We start from the raw sequence: 21,398 nt of genomic DNA, 5'->3' as shown, positions 1-21,398 counted from the left end.
CTCATAGAACGTCCAGTTATAGTGTTCCAGATACTGATTCCTAGTTCGAAAATCTGCAGTTACTCTGCAAATGGTGAAAATTAAGGCACAGATATTTAACACATCTGTATACAACACATGGTGGAAGATTTAACCTCTTATGAGCCCCGTGCTCACTAGCTGGGAACAAGATGAAAACTATCAGACTGGTTAACACATTATATATGACCAATTTCTTCTGAGTGGACATCACAGCCTTAATATATCTGAAGAAAGTTGAATGTTCCACAGGACTGTACTTTTAGATTGGAGGGGAGGGTATTGTACCTTGGAATACTTTTCAGACATTCGCCTCCAGCCAGCGTTCTAACAGAATATGAGGCTACTATTAGCGATTCATTTGTTTTCAGGGCACTGTATTTTCCAAGGTATTACACACAGAAATATGACTGAGAAATGAATAGAGCAGTAAACTCACCGAGGTTTCATTGCGCCTACCAAGTGCCGTTACGAGTGCAGTACCTTGACAAAATTGCGACAAAGCAAGAAAAGTGTTTTCGGTCTGCGAGCTAATATTCAGCGACGAAACAACCTCCCACTTATCTAGAAAGGTTAATTGTCACAACGTGACAATGTGGGGCACTGAAAATTCTCAAATTTTGTCGCATAAATGAGATTCACCGAAGGTTAATGTTTTCTGTGCAACGCGGTCGAAACTGTGTGGGAAAGTTTCCTTCTGTAAGAAGAACGTGACGGTTCCTTCTTACCTTGATATGTCGGACTTATGGTTGTGTCCACAGCTGACTGTTGAGTACAAGAATTTCATCTTCCAACAGGACAGAACATCCCCCCCCCCTTCCCGCCTCATTCTCCCACCCCCTTTAGAGCATCGAGTCTCCTTCCTACCGAAACGGCGAACTTCAGCGTCGCTGGATTGATTCTAGTGGTGAAGGTGATGTTGTTGTGTTCATTTGGGCATCCCAGGTCACCTAACGTAACGCCTTGAACCTTTCCCTACATTAAAGACCGTGTTAACATACCTGCACTGCCAACAATATTGGAACAGCTCAGAGAAAGCATCAGTGCTGCTACGATGGCGCTACATGAAGTATGGAACGAACTTGATTACCGCTCGGACATATGTCCGTAGGGACACTCAATCATAATTTGTTGCAAAATGCAAACTTTATGAGTTTAGGGTTATATTCATGCATCAGGCATAAATGTATGTGTAATACTTTGGAAAATACATAGCACTGAAAACGAGTGAATCTTTTATAATGGCCCTGTATTTTCTTATTCCATTTTGAAATAACAGCATTCTCTTTGTGTGTGTTGCAGTTTTTTTATGAAATTGAAAAAGGTACTACGAAATAACGAATTTTTTTCCAAATGAGAAAAACTTTTCCAGAATACCTCTTTGTCGCGTACCTAGGAACAAATATTCTATACAAATTTGAAAGTGTTGCATTTGGGAAACTATATTTGGAAACATAACGTGTTCCACGGTAAAGAGACCTTCAATTTCGAGGTATAAAATGGTGTGCAACTAACAAATTATTGCTTAACTAGTACTAAAAATATACATAACATTACTCTTCATGAAACTCTGTAATCGAAGAATTAATAATATCCTCAAATAGCTTTAATATATTAGCAGCACTTAAATATGTAAAATTTGAACTTAAAAATGAGCTTCGCCCGTAGGACCTGATGAGCCTTCCGGTACTGACCGACCACCTTGTCATCCCGAGTCAATGGCGTCATTGGATGCAGTATGGAAAGTCGTAGGATCACAACTGTTGTAAGTTTCTTGACGTGAAGCCGCTACTACGGGATCAAGTAACTCATGAATTGGCATCACGTTGCCGAGTGCACCCTGTCCCAGACCTCCCATCAATGAAAAATTGCTGGCATTACCAGGAATCGAACACGGGTCCTCCACATGTCAGACAGCTCTGCCGCCCAATCAGCCACGGGGGCAGATACTTAAACATGTAGAAGTTATAATATTTACAAGCACGAAAAACGACGTAATCACATGTACTGTAACAACAAAAGCAGCAGAAAATGCTGGTAACTACTTATAGTAGTCCCCAGTGCGCATTTCTTCGTATGATACTAAAATCGGTCATTGGATTGTAACACCGGCCAGGAATCATCATGTGTTCCTAGGATGCTGTCTTCGAGGAGCAGCACTGTTATCTACTGCTAAGCTCTGCTAGTATCGAATGTGTCTCATTTCCAAGTGCATATATAACAGATGTAGATAAGCTATTCAGATTAAATAAAAATTTCGTGCCACGCGTGAATAGCATGGTCGTCAAAGTGCATGATCTCGCAATGAATTGCCACCAACCACACCCGTTTATGGTTCTCCAACACGTGACAGACGCTAGAAACTAGTAGTGCTCAATAAGGGACAATTTAAAAATGCAGCTCCCTCTCATTGCATGTGGCTGATACATGAAACTGAACTGAAATATAAATTATAATCTGTTGGACTATGCTAAACATTGAAAATTCAGATTAAGGAGGAGGCACTTCGGACTACTCACCAATGATGAAGAGCGCCTCGACGACGACGTCACTGACCATGGAGGGTCGGTCCGGATTGACGAAGCTGGCGTTGTACGGTACGACGACAGCGACGTAGAAGGTGGCGATGAGAATGAGCCAGTCCCAGCAGCTCTTGAAGACGCCGTAGTGGGAGAGTATGAAGCGCGATTTCTTGAGCGCCGCCGTCTTGTACTCGGGCAGTGGGGCCGCCGTCGGCTGCAGCAGCGTCTGCACACCAATGCACTCTGCTGCACCTCGCTGCCAGCGTCCAGCAGGGCCTCAAGGCAACCCACACCACACCACAACACACCACAGACTACTACACGCTACTAGCCACCCACACAAAACAAGCAACTGTCACTACAATCACAGACAATGTGAAGTGTGTCGTACTAGTCCATTAGTAATGCGTCAACTGGGGAAACATTCCACGATGAGGAAAAAGACAGAGGTCTTAGGGTGATCTGCCACACGGTTTGACCATTTCAGCAACCTAATACGCGATAGTATTCTAAAAATGAAACATTCATTGTTTCTTCGTTCCCTTTATTTTTACAAAAGCCCAGTGAATAAAGAAGTATTGCGGTTTCCTTGCCTAATGGTTCCGGAGCAAAGACTGAGAAACTGATGGTGTGCAACGTTCATACTAACACTAAAATTAAACTCCGCCCGAACGGGCCATGAAGGCCCAGCAGTAGCGACCGGCCGCCGTGTCATCCTCAGCCCATGGGCGTCATTAGATGCGAACGTGGAGGGGCATGTGGTGAGCACACCACACTCCCGGCCGTATGTCAGTTTACGAGACCGAAGCCGCTACTTCTCAGTCAAGCAGCTCCTCAGTTTACTTCACAAGGGCAGACTGCACCTCGCTTGCAAACAGCCCTCGGCTGACCGGATGGTCACCGATCCAAGCGATAGTCCAGCCCGACAGCGCTTATCTTTGGTGATCTGATGGGAACCGATGTTGCCACTGCGGCAAGACCGTTGGTTCATACTAACACTAGGTTACACCAAAATGAGCTAACATTTCTGTCTTAGAGAACTGAGGACAATTTTAATGGCAGCTTTACTGAAACAAGAGCAAATGAGATGACTTATTTATATGAGAGACACGTGTTCGCGTTTCGCTGACTACATATGTCCTTAGAATTTTTTGTGAGAAGTTTCTGATAATAGGGGAAATATTTAATTTTCGTTGGCCGGCCGCGATGGCCGTGCGGTTCTGGCGCTGCAGTCCGGAACCGCGGGACTGCTACGGTCGCAGGTTCGAATCCTGCCTCGGGCATGGATGTGTGTGATGTCCTTAGGTTAGTTAGGTTTAAGTAGTTCTAAGTTCTAGGGGACTTATGACCTAAGATGTTGAGTCCCATAGTGCTCAGAGCCATTTGAACCATTTGATTTTTAATTTTCGTTAGTGATGGTAACATTAGAACTCCGTCGCCCATCGAGCCATAATTTTATCGAATTCCTGATCTTGTCACACAGGCTATTTACTTCTCGCAAGATTGACCATCCCCCCTTCTGAAATCGAAAATAATTTTTGCTAGCATTCTTTGCACTTATTTGAATATTGTAATCCTCTTCATACGAAGCACTTACACTCGAAAAATCGGAAAATAAAAACTGTGGGGTCACAACTCAATCCATATGTTTCGTGCTTTATGTTGTTGGATGTTTCCTGTACAGATTAGCATTGGTTTCTTTCGCGTACAGCCAAATTTTTGTCGCCATAAGCGAAAAATTTAGTTCATCCGCTGTTTGAGTATGATGAACAAGAAGAGATAAATAAGAAATAAGTTTGGACACGAAGACTGCTATTTTAGGAAATGAGGATGTGGTGAGCAAAAGAATGGAGGAACCTATCATGCCAAGTTTCTTTTATTTTTTGCGAACTTTATTGACGTAAACTAGGACAAAGAATAATTCGTTACAACGGCAGCCTGCTCACATAATTCTAAATAACCTAGATTCGGGCAGTTAAACCGCTTATCATCAGAATTTACGATACTTTAATTTATATCCTATTGGTATACTTGATTAATGTTGACAAACCAATGTGAATTAAAGCGTTCACATGTACTCCCATAGAGAAATTTCTCCGTTATAAATCTTGCGCATTCCGCTTATACGAGGGAATGTCAGTAAGTAAAGGAACTTCTTTCCACTCTATAGGTTGACGACAGCATGGTCTCAGATATAACATGCATTGCCCACACTGTTACTGTTCTGTGTTAGCTATGTTCGTTCAGGGAATATTTCTGTTCCTAGTTGTTTCAGAGCAGTTTATAATAAGTGGCCCATTGTCCAATAACGAATGAGAGGAGTACTTCGTTGCCTGTATAAGGAAGGGACTAAAACTGCGGTCATTAATCGGAGACAAAAGCTGCAGAACGGTAATAGCTGTATTAGGGAAAGGAAAATAAACCACTCGATAAACTGTTTAAAAATGACATACATATGTCTGTGATGAAAGATTATTCAAGTCCAAAACGGACAGGAAAATCGAAACACCTCGGCAAACCATTCGTGATGATCGTTGTGCAAGAAGTGACGTCATTGCTCATGAGTTGAAAGTTTACCACGATTCAGAATTTGCAGACGTTCATGAAGCTCTAAATTACTGCAAAGTTTGTAGTCGTTGGTTATCACGTCCACAGACTGACAAACATAGATAGGAAGGATTGGTAGTATCGAAAACAAATTTAAGACATTTTTAAGAGTAAAAAGAAGTTTCTCAGTGAAATGGAACATTTTGTGAGACGTAAGTTCATCACTACGAACACAGGGCAAGCTGCGAACCATGGTGTGGAAACATCTATCGTTACCTGCAGAAAAAAGTTCAACAGCAAAGCTACTGCAGGAAAGGCGATGACGACGGTGTTCCGGGATATTAACGGTCGACTGCTGATTCTTTACACTCCTAAAGATGAAACAATGACTAGCGATGACTGTGAGAGACTGCGAAATCTAAGATCCAAAGTCAAAGCGAAAAAGCTAGGCGACGTTCTGCTTCAATATAATACCGTCGCTCACACAGCTGGGAAAACAATCCAGTTTATTCAAAACATTGGTTTTGAGCTGCTGGAAGACCCAGTTATGACTCAGCTACAAATAAATTTCAGCCTTTAGCCGACGAAGGAGCACCTGTCTGAATCCAAATTTTCGTTGAATGACGTGGTTGTGAAAGCAGTGCAAGAATGGTAATGCATTGTGCAACAAAACTCTTCCAGGACGGAATTAAAGTATGACGAGAGATGGACCAAGTGGGTAGTGGCTGCAGGAGATTGTTGTTGTTGTTGTGGTCTTCAGTCCTGAGACTTGTTTTGATGCAGCTCTCCATGCTACTCTATCCTGTGCAAGCTTCTTCATCTCCCAGTACCTACTGCAGCCTACATCCTTCCGAATCTGCTTAGTGTATTCATCTCTTGGTCTCTCTCTACGATTTTTACCCTCCACGCTGCCCTCCAGTACTAAATTGGTGATCCCTTTATGCCTCAGAACATGTCCTACCAACCGATCCCTTCTTCTAGTCAAGTTGTGCCACAAACTCCTCTTCTCCCCAATTCTATTCAATACCTCCTCATTAGTTATGTGATCTACCCATCTAATCTTCAGCATTCTGCTGTAGCACCACATTTCGAAAGCTTCTATTCTCTTCCTGTCCAAACTATTTTCGTCCATGTTTCACACTCCATACGAATACTGTCAGAAACGACTTCCTGACACTTAAATCTATACTCGATGTTAGCAAATTTCTCTTCTTTAGAAACGCTTTCCTTGCCATTGACAGTCTACATTTTATATCCTCTCTACTTCGACCATCATCAGTTATTTTGCTCCCCAAATAGCAAAATTCCTTTAGTACTTTAAGTGTCTCATTTACTAATCTAATTCCGTCAGCATCATTCGACTTAATTCGACTACATTCCATTATCCTCGTTTTGCTTTTGTTGATGTTCATCTTATACCCTCCTTTCAAGACACTGTCCATTCCGTTCAACTGCAGGAGATTATACAGAGAAATAATGTTACTTGCAATGTTGTTTCCCCACTACAAATATTATTTTTTAAAAATGCATTTACTTTTTGAATTGCTCTCGTTCTAGCGATGTAATTTTTTTCCCAGTTGTATATACGGGAGCTTGCTATAGCTCGGTTGAGAAAGTAGTAGAATTTAAAACTAATAATAGTTAGGCATTCTACAAACATAAAATATGAAATGGAATTTAGCGCGGCCAAAACTTAGATCTTCTACTCATAACAAGACAAGATGAAACAAACATTTAACCATCTTCATAGACGACGCAAATTTTTATGTACCTATTAAATCAAGTTCGATGCGTAGGTTGATAAAGTGATAGTAAAAACAACAATATAACATAATATTATGAGAAATGGTCATGAGGTCAAATTCACCGGTTGTGAGGTTTGGAGCGAGTTTGAAGCAGCAAAAAATTTAAGGCCTTTTTTCATCTTCGTTGTAGGAAGAAACTCGAATGTAGATACTATGTAAAGGGCAATTTCATACAGAATAGAAAGTTCATAGCATACGAACCAGACCCTGGCCTGCGAGGATGGTGGTAATATATGGGTGTAGTCTCAGAGACAAATATCTAGCCTGTTGCGAGAAATTAGAGTCGGCGAAGGAAACTCAAACGTCATCAACACGAGAGACTGTGTAAGAGAGTTAACGCTGCTTGCCTTCGTAAAATGGACGTGGGACAAATAGCGATCAGTGCCAATGGGGGGATGAGAGGACATCGAAAGTTGATGTTGATTTTGTTCTGAATGTTTGTGGTAACTCCGTTTATGGAGACCGTAAAGATAGCGTAAGAAACAGCCGTTACAGTACAGAATCATAGCTTTCGAATTCTTGCAAAAAATTTTACATGTTTTTGCAAATTACGTCAAACGAGGGCAGGGAAGAGATGAGATGCGACGACGAAGCCATCGAAGATACTCTTGCAGCTGATTCTGCAGAACTGTATGCACGCTAAGATTGTGAAATCTAGGAACAATTGATAGTGGTGAAATATCAGCAATTAAAAAACCTTTTTTACCTCCCATTACGTTGTAGAAAGTAGCCGTCGGCGTCTAAGATTCAGGAAAACAAGAGGCAGAATATTGCAGTAAAACGATAACGTCTATTATTTAGTGTGATAAGGTTTTACATAGTTTTCTACAATTTAGGCAAGCATATATTAGAAGAGTTCTTTATGATTACTAATATAGGAAGAAAAGACAAGCGCAACGCGTACAAAGATATTTAACAAGCCCCAAGACCCTTGTAAAAATAAAATTAGTTCAATACGAATTTTGTAAAGACGGGGCTAGCCTCGTCACTGATGTGAACGTCCCTACCAGTTAGTGAACAGAGGAATTTATATTGTCGTATGAAACATTCTTGATATCGTGTGTGTGCCCAAAATAGGTGATATTTCTGATTGCTGGTTTAGATTTGAAAAAGTAAATGTGGCAAAAATATCACTGGCCTTTTTGCATAATGCACGGACTGATGCTCGTCACGCAGATCTCTTCGGCTAACGACGAATGAACGAATGAAGAGAGCTTGACACAAAAAATGCTTCTATATGGGACCTTCGCATTCCAAGTAGTCATTGCCACACAATAAAAAAACATTGCCTGCTAAAGTAAAACAGAAAAGATGTAGAAAAGAGTACTTGTGGCCCATTCCCAGAATATCCAGAAATAACTTTATGGTATGAACTCAAATGTTTCACGACATATAAGAAAAATTCGTAAGTTATCAGTCTTTTTCCTAATTCGGAAAACTTGTGGCAGAACTCATGTCACAAAAGTTTGGTAACGACAGGCGTAAAACTAAGAATTCTGATGTGTGAAATGTGACTACGATGGCTATATCCGTCAGCAGTCAGATTCACTAAATGATACTTTTTTGTTTTCCATTTACTTCCTCAGCTATTCACACAAACAAACGTGGCCCTCCTCATATTTATTATGTTTCTCCTGATGCGAATTCCGACAAATTACATTCTGAATTTTGGTCTGTGTTTCATTTGAAGCAGGTGTGTGGTTTCTAACTGTGCAAAATGTAAGACCCATCATCAATTGTCCATTACCTCTGTAACATACCTTGATCCACGGAGTTCAGGTAGTGGACTCTTAACGGCTCTTGGCAAAATAATGAAACTAAGATTATTACTGATGGTAAGAGTTCATGATGACCTGCATTAAATATCGACCAAGAAACATGGCCTTAATTGCATTGCTTATGATTGCACAACTTACGGTTCCGATAATGAGGTACGTCCTTTAAAACATGGATGTGTTTTCTTATTGTGCAAAGTAGAATACAGGTCGTCATTCATTCATTGTTTCTCAGTGACGTATCTGTTTAGCGAGTGCAGCTAGTGGATTCTTAGCGGCTCTCTCCAAAATAATGAAACTAAGCTTATTATTCGTGTAGTAGTAGTTCTTGAAGATCCGCATTTAAATTCCACATGAATCCCACATTTTCACGTCTTAAACATGATCATGGTTGTGGTTCGAACGTCCGTCGTGTAAAGTGCTCGATCCATTGACTATACAAAAGAATCAAATTCGGAGAAGATTTGAGACCATTTTACTGTGTAAGATAAGCGTCAGTGATATTTCGAAGTGAAAGTTGTTCAGGACCATGTGTTGTTCCGCACGGCCACTAATTTTCAATGAAAGTTTGAACCTAATGCTTTCGTCTACGGTGAGTAAAATTGATTCTTTATGCTATATTTCTAAGATAATGAACTGCATGTCAAAAATTGTCCTTGGAGTTTAAGTACTCTGGTAAATGCAACATTGCTTCATCATAAATCAGAGCACTGTAGGGGAAACCTGTCCATCAAGCACAGAACGCAATAGCCAGTTGCAGTACTGTCGCCGTGCCATAGCAATTGTATTGGTGGGTCACTGAACCATGGGTCCGCTTTGGGTATGTCCTCAGCTCTATGAGATGTTAGTGGCATACCAGTATGAAATACTAGATGGAGCAGCGACTTTCATGGACTACCTACCAAGGCCGCTCCTCACTCGCCACCTGCGAAAGTCCGAGGAACGGGTCAGACTGTATGCGGCTATCGGGCCCTGTCTTCGTGGTTCTACATCTACATCTACATATATACTCCGCTATCCACCAAGCGGTGTGTGGCGGAGGGCACAATTGGCGCCATAGTCATATTTCCTGCCTTCTATTCCACTCGCGGATCGCGCGAGGGAAAAACGACTGTCTGAACGCCTTAGTACGAGCTCTAATTTACCCTTATCTTTGAATGGTGATCACTGTGCGATTTGAAATTTGGTGGTATTAATATATGCTCTACATCCTTGGCGAAGATCGGATTTCGGAATTTAGTGAGCAGCCCCTTCCGTTTAGCGCGTCGTCTATCTGCAAGTGTGTCCCACTTCAAACTTTCTATGAGACTTGTAACGCTCTCGCGATGGCTACACAGTGCTCGGCACAGCTTGCGACATTCGTGAAACACTCTGTGTTGTACTGATTTTTGTGTATAGACAGTTTAACGGGTACTTGAAAAAGGTGACCAATAAAAAAGGTGTGTCGTTAACGATCGGATGTGGGGAGGAGCGGGGGGGCGGTGGGAGAGCTAGACCTCAGAGTGCATTGCAGATATACAGGCACTAAAACAACGTCGATGGCTCTATTCCTTGAAGTACAAATATGAGTGAGCTGCTCATCAACCAACAACTCAGACTGGGTGGTGAGCCAAAGTCGAAAACCACCTCGACGGAGTGTACTGCAGGTGATACAATGACACACAGACTGTCGAAAGTGTTATTGACTAGAGAGGTGACGGTTCGGCTAACATGTGATTACTATTAGACGTGGTCGTGCAGATCCCAGGCTCCGAATTTAAGAAGCCCTCAGGTCTGGGCTGAAACTCCTTCAAGCATAGCTCTGAACCTTGGGGGAATCTTGTCAAACTCTTCTAGCCGAGGAAGACAGTGCTCCATGAAGGCTACTGACAAGGGGAAGTTCTTGGAAGGCATTACTTGAAAGGATATTGGAAATAATGGGCTGAGCAAATTCAGGGAAACAGGAAGATTCGTGTCATTAGCAACGTGCACGAGCTTGGGTTGTTGACTTTTGGGGAGAAAAACTGGCCGTGTTCCCTGTAGGAAGTAAAGTAAATGGAGGAAAGGTTGTCTACACCTCGTACAGAAACCAGACTGAGGTTGTGATAGTTGAAGGTCCTGAAAGGAAGACAGTTGTTGAGAAGGCGCTGATTTTGTAGTCTCTCCCCGACGTTATTCAGCCTGTACATTGAGTAAGCAGTAGAGGCAAGGACTTGTAAGAGCAGTTCAATGGAGGGGATAGAATCTTGATAAGAAGACTTAGATGGACACGTATCATCGAGTGTAAAAAACAAAATGACTGACGATGGTAAAAGTAGAGACGATGTGAAATGCGGTCTGGCAATAACAAGAAAAAAGTTTCTGAAAAAGAGAAACTTGTTTACGTCTAATATAAATTGATGTATTAGGAAGTCATTTCTGAAGGTGCGTGGACTGCGGCCTTGTCCAGAAGTGAAACATGGACAATAAACAGCCCAAACAAGAAGCTTCTGAAATGTGGTGGTACGAAGAATGTTGAAACTTAGACGGACAAATCGAGTAACTGATGAGGAGGTACTGGTTACAACTGGGGTGAAACAAAATTTGAGGAATTTATTGAGAGGACTCATATTGAGGCATCCAGGAATCGTCAATTTGAAGTGAATGGAAGTGTATGTGTGTGTGTGTGGGGGGGGGGGGGGAGGGGGGGCGAGTGTTTGGTGATAAAATCAACAACAGCCCCTTTGCAGGAATCGTTCTAGCATTTACCATACTTAGGGGAACCACGGACTCTAGGTGGCCAGGCAATCGTTTGAACCATCGTTCTTCCGAATTCGATACCAGCGTTTCTGGCGAAATGAGGGAGCTCGGACAATGGCTTCAGGCCGCGATGCAACTCCGACTATTATGAGCTCGAACATTGCTACAGGAAATGTGTGTAAATAGTACTAACACGAACCTCAGTAACACAGCTACGTATACTAACTTTTATTTAGGGGCAATGTATCTCAGCACTTTGTGATCACAGTACAGGTTAGTGGACATGGAACATCAAATGAGATACATAAGGATTATCATCAGTGTGGAGAAAAAATAACGCTACATAGAATTAAAATCGCATCATATGGTTTATTACTGAGAAGTATGTAAATTTACTTTATTGTTCAAGTAAGTTAAAATACGAGTAACATTATAGCAGTCGAAGGAGTCTTAGAGAAAATAATAAGTCCGGTTTATTTATTTATTTTTTTAATTCCACGGATTTCATCCAGGTCTATACATCAACATGCTCACATTTTGGTAAGGGGACAGGAGACAACTACGACGAACTACACAAGCTGATAAAAGACACACATATCCACTACATGGAGATATTTTGATGTGAAAGTGGGGCAAAAACGAGAGTATTAATACAGTGAGAATCTTTGGAGATGATAACAGAAATGAGGGAGGTCGTCATGCTTTAGTAGAAATTGCGGAGGAGAACAGTATGTTTAACCTTACCACATTCGTCCAAAATGAAATAGAAAGTGAAACTGGCATGTACCCAACAGAACCAAACGCGAGATTCTTCTACTCGAAACTTTCAGGTAAACTATTGAAGATTCCAGGCAACACTCCGCCAGCCGGTCGAAATCTTATTTTAATTCTGAATAGCTCCGAAGGTTCACTTTTTTCCTTTCTTTTGCATTTATGAGGAGTTATCTGATTAACAGCTTTTTATCCAGGGTTATCCATTTGCGGAGACAACGGTCAACTTTTGTTAAGATTACAACCAGACAATGAATTATGAGTAGAAGTCGTAAGAAGGAGGCCATACGGCTTGCACCTCTTAAGCACAAATTCACAAATGAATTGTCAAACGACAAAATATGACCAGGCCATCGCTTATAAGAGTACATAAAAATACGTTCCTGTTCTGTTCTTTTGATTTCCTCCGATTAATACCTTCTGCAAATACCAGCTCATCCCTTTAACAGTTTCATATAGTTAACAACGTAGCCTCTCATACCGTTTAGAAACACAGGTAAGACATTAGTTGTCACTTGTGTTATGAGACTCATGTGACGCTGCATTTGTTGTGCATTCCATGCAGTACGCTCACCATCTTAAGGAACTCTCCATCTATTATGCGGCAGATCTAATTTTTTAGATGCTTGCATTTCACTCATTAAACCAGACGGCGAATATTTCTCTGATGCTTTGTGGTAGTTACAATTTGCGGTGGCCATTTGCCCGCATCTACAGCTTTCTGAAGCTCATACTGCATGACTCGCTACGAACGTGAAGTGTCCAATGATTTGTGATATTCAGCAAATATGTTGATGGACGTTGCTGCTGGTTACTTATATCCTACAGTCAACATTATTACTGCCAATCTACTCATCAAATTCTGTTGCTAATTTACGGTTGTAAACAATGGACTTGAAAATTCCTTTTCTGCTATTGATTGTTTCTCAGTTAAAAATAATGTCGTCTCCACCCAGCAGAATGTTTCGTTTCTCTTCAGTTTGTGACAAATATTTCACGGTGTGTGTGGGAACATGATTGTTAATGCCGTGTTCTCATTCCACACAAACAGACGGTTTTCTTTGTAAATATAACTGCAACGTTTCCTGCGTTCCGTTTACAGTCACTCGGTGTATACTGACAAAGTTAATCAAACAGTTATGGGGTGACAGACGCAGAGGAGGCAAGTCATTGTATTATACCGGAAAAACGTACGGCTTGCCGAGTGTTTCGTTGCACAGCTGTCGGAATCGTGGCTCAAAAAATTTCACCTCATTAGGTAAGCTTCGAAATAAATATTTATAAATAACCACTTCCAGTGAGCGTGTACCATTGAATACTAGTCATGTTAATGAATCCCTGTAGTATTGTTCCTTAGTATTGATGCCTGAGAAGATACTGTGGATTTATAATCAAGTAAGGTCTGTGTTTCGTCAAGTGTGAAGGTCATTTCGGTCTACACCATACGTTCTTTTTACAATCTTAGTGAAAATGTTCAAAGACTTTATTCGAAACAGCAAAGCTGAGTTGAATTAAAGAAGAAAAATATCTGTTGCTGTTCAAGGAAGTTTCCTGTTGCTTACGAAGTACGTACGCTTTTCATGATCTATCGTCTATTTCACGCGAACATGAGCTTACAATATTTCTTCTGTAGGTAAGTGTATTATAAAACTAATAGTGGATGTTGAAGGGGAACAAATAAAACGTCCGAAAGGTTGAAAGGGTAGGTGAAAGTGCACGCTCGTTATTAGTTTCTCTTACAGCAGCATCTAATTTCATCTGCCTCCAGGAATTACAGACACTGTAAAATCAAGCTAATACAGAGCGCCAGATTTTCAACTTGCTAAAATCACTCTACCACATTTCATGCATTTTGCGGATAAATAAAGCTTTACATCTGCTTTTGATAGAGGAGGTTTCTAATTGGTCACATGTTTCCAGGCTCTGACATTGGGGTTGGTCACACATCTAATGTTCTCGTGGTTTAGCTTCTACAGGAGAGGGTTTTTTGTTGATGTCTCAACAGTTAGAAAAAAATCTAAGAAGAAAAAAGAGAGGGTGAGGCACTACAAAAAAATCTGAATAAGTTTTGAAATAAGTTAGTTTACAACAATGAAAAAGTAATGTAATAATAAGTTGTATACCTGAGACATACCTCGATGTTTTGCCGTCAGCTGTTAAAAGAGAACAAATGCGTTGGCAACATCATTCTCACATTAATATTTCTCAAACATCAGATACAAAACAGACTGAAAATATATACAATAAATTCACTTTAAGGGTTTGATAAAAGAGAATACTGACGTCAGAACACTTCTAGTATTGTGGCAGAACTTTATGATATATCCAAAAGTCATGTCTTCCCAGAAGAGCGGAGTCGGCGAGAACGACTTCTGTATGAAGGACTGTTGAAAATTCATGGAAAGATTGCAGGTGTTTCAGTAATCATCCTGTTTCACAGCATCTTGCTTGAAATTATTGCATTCGTTAATGAAAATAAAGAGTTGTGCAACGGGATATTGCGACTCTGAAATAATGTAAGGTCATCTTGAAGTAATTTAAGGTCGCTTTCTTTACTTCCTGTTAACTTAACTCTGGAATTTTCTAGGCAGAAGTCAGTAACATTAATGCCGTTACTAGAAAAGATATTCAATGGCACATTTCGCACTTTCGTCGTTAATAAGACTAAAGAGACAAAAACAACAAAATCTGAAGGCATAAAGATCGGAGATAACTTGTCAGTCCGAGAGTTGCAGCTTTTATTAATCATTTACTGTTTAAAGTTAACACTGTATCTTATTTGTTTAGAATAATAGCTCATTTTATAACAAAGTAATGACCCTGCAAACCTGAAACCATCTGGTCTGGTTGGAACTAGGGATGGGTGGTGTTACATCACTCGAAGTATTTAGGCCTAGAGGTTAAGAGCCATAGTTTGGTCTCAACAGTATTATGGCTCTATTGTGTGTCGTTCTGCACGACCATTCCGTTTAAATACCTTGGATTATGTTCACCTTGAGGCATTAGATTGGCGACAGGGGACTTCAGCACGATCCCTCCATCCAGCCCCAGAGTTTAAGCTAGGGAATCGTCTGTAACCATGCGGCAGAAGTTTTCCTGGTGTGACATTGTAAGTTTTGGTCAGTCCCCTCAGTCTCTGGACTTTAATCTATTTGTCTGACCAACAGCAAAACGAATGTACGTAAACCACAGAAACGCAGCATGGCCGTTTGTGATCAGAACAAACCTTCAGAGCTGGTTGTGGGAAACCTGTATGTGTTGATACAAGGTCGGAACAGATGTCCTCTGTGGTTAGAACTGAAAGCAAGTCTGTTTTTGAACTTGACAAGTTATAAGTAATCTTGTACAGCATATTTTATTTTTAAGCAAACCTCAAAATTTTTTTGGGTGAGCACCGAAATTGAACAGTTATTTACAGCGGTGCCGTTGCTCAGAAGATTTCCTTGACATTGTCTTTAGGATTAGACTACCAGACGAAGTTACATCATTGAATCCAGAGCTCAATACAAACCTAACGGTACTGCAACAAATGAAGTACAACCGATGGAATAAGGTTTCCGTCCGCCTTGAGTCCCTATGTGCTCACACATGGTTCAGGAAATACCCATAGCAGGCAAAGTGGTCCAAAAAATAAAGTCACAAGACGTCAAGGGAAGGAAATGTCATTCTACTGGGTACCGGACAATGTGGAAATCCTGGGAAACGAGCAACATCACACGGGAGCGACGGATGCAAGCAAGAAATGTAATCTACCGTGTCATGCTCTCCCTTAACTGCTATTGATTCGTTGCCGAGGAGCAAATGTGTATGTCAGCGGCAGTGGGAGTGTGTGTGGCTGGAGGACAAATTAAAGTTGGTAAAGCTTACACTTTAACCATGGTGATTGTCGTTGCAGTTACCGCTAACAACAGGACACAGACACACAGCCGCTTCCTCTGGCGGAAAGGATCCACCAGTGCTTGTGGCGTAATAGTGTCGGTGCGCCGCGTGTTACATGATTGCATTTTGTATTCTGACAAGAAGTAGCAGTTTTTCTTGATAGCTAATCTTCCACTGTGCTACATAACAGTGATACAAATGTGTGAATTGTTTTAAAGTATGAATTGTTTGCTGGACACCTGCACAAATTGTTGGATAGGTTATATTAACCGTACCTCAAAGTAGCTTGTTCATCCTTTATTAGTCGGTGATCAAACTAGCCACAATATATAAATAATTTTACAGTTTTGACTGGAAGTTCATTACTTATTATATAAGGTGCGTCTAGAAAGTTCGGTGTATGATCACAAAAACGAAGGACATAAGTTACAAACAAAACACTTTTATTAGCTCTCAAAGTCATCACCATTCGCTACAAGACACTTCTAACATGTTATTTAAACCTGTCGGAAACTGACATGAAATGCTTCTTGTGGACTCACACGATCACCATGGTCACTTGTTTTGGATATCCACAGCGGCTGTGAATTTTCATGAAGAATAGTATTCATCAGGTAACCTTCCATTCAGAAGGCTGTTGCACGCAGCGACTGTTATTGACTTGTAAATAATAGATTTCAGCTACCAGTCGTCCTTTTTAAATTTTATTGGCAGATCTAGATTTCAGCTGGAAACTAGCCAGTTTCAATGCTCTATCATTTTTTATCAATGCGTATAATGCCTGTGGGTCGGGCTTCATCCACAGTTCATTGAATATGGTATTTACCATATACTTTCTTATTTTCAACTCTTCTCCTCTCAAAGACGACCGCCGATCATCTGCAAGCGTCCTGTCGCATTCGTCCGTAGTTTTCTGGGATTGTGCGTGTTGATCCGAATGTGGCTCAAACTCGAGACCGTCCTACTCGTCTCTAAAGTCTTTCAGCCACTCAGCTACACACTTTTGTTCAGTGCTTCATCACCGTAGATTTGCATTAACATTCCACGAGTCTCCGTCTGCATTTCCTCTAATTTGAAGCAGAACGTCGTGTAATGCGTGGCTCCATTTTGCAATGACACGAATACGACGGCTGCTTGCAGAAGATCGAAGGCTGTCTTTGGGAGTGAGAGCAGAAAGGTTGAAGGCAAGCAAAGACACTGTAAGCGCAATTATTAAGGAACGTTCGCAGACGTTGCGGATATCCAGCAACGCGTGACCACGTAGCTTCGAACAATTCCCATAAGAAGCGTTTTCTGAAAGTTTGCAACTTTAAAACCGATTTCAGAAGTACGTTGTAGCTAATGGTGATTACTTTGAAGGTCAATAGAGGTATTTTGTTTGTAACCTTGTTTCCTTTATTGTCTGAGGCCATGTATCTTAAACTGGTATCCAGATTTTTATTGAAGCACTTGCAAAATCCATGCATACAATTGTTAACCAGCATTTATTTGTACTCACAGTGGCTGCCTCTTTCACTGTTTTTATTAGCAATCCGCCAGCCATGTGTTCAGGAAGCAACTTGTTGCACTATTCAGCTAATTATCGTTTTATTTAGTATTACGTCACACCATATCACCACCACCACAACCACCACCACCTCCACCATCATTTAAGTGCGACGAAAAGGCATGACCGCTCTTGAGGATGTGTACCTTTTTATGCGTGCTTTTTACTATTCACTTTGAAATGTTGATAAAGCACCCACTGTTGTCACTGGAGGATTGTCTCTGAAGCCTATAATATGTGTACATGCACCGTTGCCCCAAGAAGATACCTTCAGACGAAAGACTTTATTTTCACAAAGCATCACGTTAATATTCTGCAAGAGTGCTTATAATCATATTGTTGAGCTCCCTAAGAAAAATGTTATCATCATCATGAGAAGTCCGTCATTCATACCGATAAAACTAACCCAGTAGGATAACACAACATTCAGTAAATAGTGCCAACTACGATGCGCTACGCACTTATCATGCACAATACTATATACAGAATTGATGTTTCGTTAAGGTTACAGTCGATGGATGCAAATGAGTTGCGTCCATAATTTTTATTAATTCTAAAACGTAAGCAGATATTTCAATAGCAAAGAAAAAGTTGGACTCTGACGCCGTCTAGTTTCTGCTTTACCGAATGGAATGTCATCAACTTCTGTAAGTGATTTGATTGTCAACTTCTGTAAGTGATTTGATTGCAGTTGTTATTATTACTGTTGTTGTTGTGATTTCAAGTCTGAAGACTGCTTTGATGCAGCTCTCCACACAATCTTGTTTAAGCCTCATCATCTCCAAATAACTACTGCAACCCACATCCATTTGAACCTGCTTACTCTAAACGCTTCTTGACCTCTCTGAAACTTTTAGCCCTCTCTCACACTTCCCTCCAGTATCGAATGATTCTTTGGTGTCTCAGAATGTATCCTATCAACCGATCCCTTCTTGTAGTCAAGTAATGTTAAAAATTTCGTTTCTCCCCATTTTGCTGAGTACCTCCTCACTAGTCACGCGATCTATCCATCCACTTTCCAGCATTCTTCTTTAGCGGTACATTTCACAAGCTTCTATTCTCTTCTTGTCTAAACTGTTTATCGTCCACTTCTCACTTTCGTACATAACTACCTCTAGACAAATGCATTCAGAAAGTACTTCCTAACACTGAAATCTATACTCGATGTTAACAAATTTTTCTTTCTCAGAAATGCTTTTCATGCTACTGCTTGCCTACATCTTATATCCTTTCTACTTCAGCCATCCTCAGTTATTTTTCTGCCCAAGTAGCAAAATTCGTCTACTATATTTAATGTCTCATTTCCTAATGTAATTCCTTCAGCATCACCTCATTTACTTCGACTACCTGCGTTTGCCTTTCCTTGTTTTGCTTTCGTTAATTTTCATCTAACATTCTCATTTCACGACATTTTCCATTCCGTTCAACTGCACTCGCAGATCCTTTGCGGTCTCTGACATAATTACAATCTCATAGGCAAACCTCAAGGTTTTTGTTTCTCCTCAGTGAACTTTAATTCCATTGAATAACACTGGTGATAGGCTATAACATTGTCTCAATTCCTTCTCAACCACTGGTTCCCTTCCATGCCCTTCGACTCTTCTAGATGCGCCTGGTTTCTGAACACGTTGTATGTAACGTTTCCCTCGCTGTGTTTTCACATCTACTGTCTTCAGAATTTCAGCGAGTGTATTCCAGTGACGACAGTAAGATACAATATTCGTATAACTCCAACACTCAAACAATGTAGATTATACTGATCGTAATAAAACATATGTCACACCTGAGAATGACGTTGTATTGCAAACAAGCAAGTAAAGCCCTTAATGATGTAGTTTTTTCAGCCTTCTTCTCCGTATGTGCAACGAAGTGTTATAATACAGGGGTTTTCAAGATTGAAACCTGCCTTTTGTTTTTCTAGAAATCCGAGCCCCTATGCTACTTTCAGGTGTTCTGTGTAGTACTGACCTCATATACAATAAAGAATGTATGTGTAAAAGCAGGAAAGGTAGTTGGGAAAACAGCAGAGTTAGATCAACGCCGTAAGAACAAAAGCTGAAAAACATACTACTGTATCTTTTTGCCACAGTGCTGTCTGACATTACTGGAAACAAATCTGTGTCTGCCTGGCAGATTATTTCGGAAAACAAAATTGATACATGACACTCTTTGATCTCGTTCTGTTACCTCTGTTCCAGTCATCGCACTGGAGAAGTGCGGGCAGTTTGGGACTGAGATGGTTGCATTCATACAGAATTTTTGTTTGCGCAGCGTTGCAGTAGATGAACTAACACCGTCAACGTGATAGATGTTCGCTGCCCTGCTATTGGTTACTAATTGCATATTGCATTCGAGAAGTACCACAGAGCTTATATAATCAACGATGAATGAGTGGTTGATAAAGAAGTCAGGCGTCTAGTACCTTCGAAACGGATCATTCCCACGTCACCATTATTATAACACAGGATTTACTATGATTGTTCCATAGTATCGGTTGTTTATAGGTGCTTCTGCTGAAACCGAAGGCTCGTTACATAGTGGCTGTAGCTGTTAAGGAGACCGTTCGATAATCGGGTCGTTGTTGTCTCTGGCGCCTCCAGGCCTCCATAGAGGCGTACTTGCTTAATTGCTACAATGTTAAGCAAGCCAATCTCGAACCGCTAGACTGGACGTGCTGACTAGCTGGATAATGCTCTCAAGGGACCTCAGACAACGCATCAACAAAAACAACAGCGTTATTACATCTCAGCATAAGCTGAAACGAACGAAATATGCACCAATGATTTCTAGACGATTTCATTGACTGTCTACCGGAAGTTGAAAAACAAAGAGCATAATGCGAGAACGAGCGCAGAAAGGTCAACTATTTGAGAAAGGAAGCAGATGCCTGCTGTAATTTCAGTTTCTGGAAACTTGCTCGCAAATAGTGAACTCAATGAGTATTATCAGGTTAAGAAATAGTCTAACGAACGTGCTAAAAATGAAGTAATCAGTGCGTGGAGAAAATGATAACCAATGGTACTCCTATACGCCTCATTATGTTTCTACATCTCGATAGACACAAATTTGTTTGGGGGGAAGAAAAAAGATCATGTCTGTATAGAAGGTGTTCTCTCTCACTTCATACAATTTGTTATAACATCAACATCGAATTATGAGTGTAACATCAACATTATTTACGAACTTCAACATCTTGCCATTGTTCGGCCAACATAATTTCCCATTCATTAATAATCATAACTTTCTTACTTCTTCTGGTCACAGGATAATAAATTAATGAATATCACAGTCATGCAACACACAGATTTTTTGCATTTCATCGTCCAAACATGTTTCGGTTCTAATGAACCATATTAGTCTTTGGTAACCTAAAGTCATGGTGATATATTTTTAAAGCATATACACTATGTGATCAAAAGTATCCGGACACCTGGCTGAAAATATCTTACAGGTTCGTGTCGCCCTCCATCGGTAATGCAGGAATTTAATATGGCGTTGGTCCACCATTAGACATGTTGACAGCTTCCACTCTCGCAGGCATACGTTCAATCAGGCACTGGACGGTTGTTTGGGGAATGGCAGCCCATTCTTCACGGAGTGCTGTACTGAAGAGAGGCATCAATGTCGGTCGGTGAGGTCTGGCACGAAGTCGGCGTTCCAAAACATCCCAAAGGTGTACTATAGGATTCAGGTCAGGACTCTGCGCAGGCCAGACCATTACAGGGATGTTACTGTCGTGTAACCATTTCTCCACAGGCCGTGCATTATGAACAGGTGCTCGATCGTGTTGAAAGATGCAATCGCCATCCCCGAATTG

General features: G+C 40.9%; 1 protein-coding gene across 1 annotated transcript in view; it reads right to left on the bottom strand.

Moving 5' to 3' along the window:
- LOC124624305 (potassium voltage-gated channel subfamily H member 8) overlaps positions 1 to 21,398 on the bottom strand; it is a 496,049-nt gene that overhangs the window by 278,510 nt on the left and 196,141 nt on the right. Inside the window, exon 4 of the mRNA XM_047149098.1 lies at positions 2,538 to 2,766. Coding sequence (XP_047005054.1) covers positions 2,538 to 2,766 — 229 coding nt within the window. The remainder of the gene's footprint in view (positions 1 to 2,537; positions 2,767 to 21,398) is intronic.

The sequence above is a fragment of the Schistocerca americana genome, chromosome 1, assembly GCF_021461395.2.
Source record: "Schistocerca americana isolate TAMUIC-IGC-003095 chromosome 1, iqSchAmer2.1, whole genome shotgun sequence".
Lineage (NCBI taxonomy): Eukaryota > Metazoa > Arthropoda > Insecta > Orthoptera > Acrididae > Schistocerca > Schistocerca americana.
The sequence above is the reverse complement of the archived record's forward strand: the minus strand, read 5'-3'. Positions and strand labels throughout refer to the sequence as shown.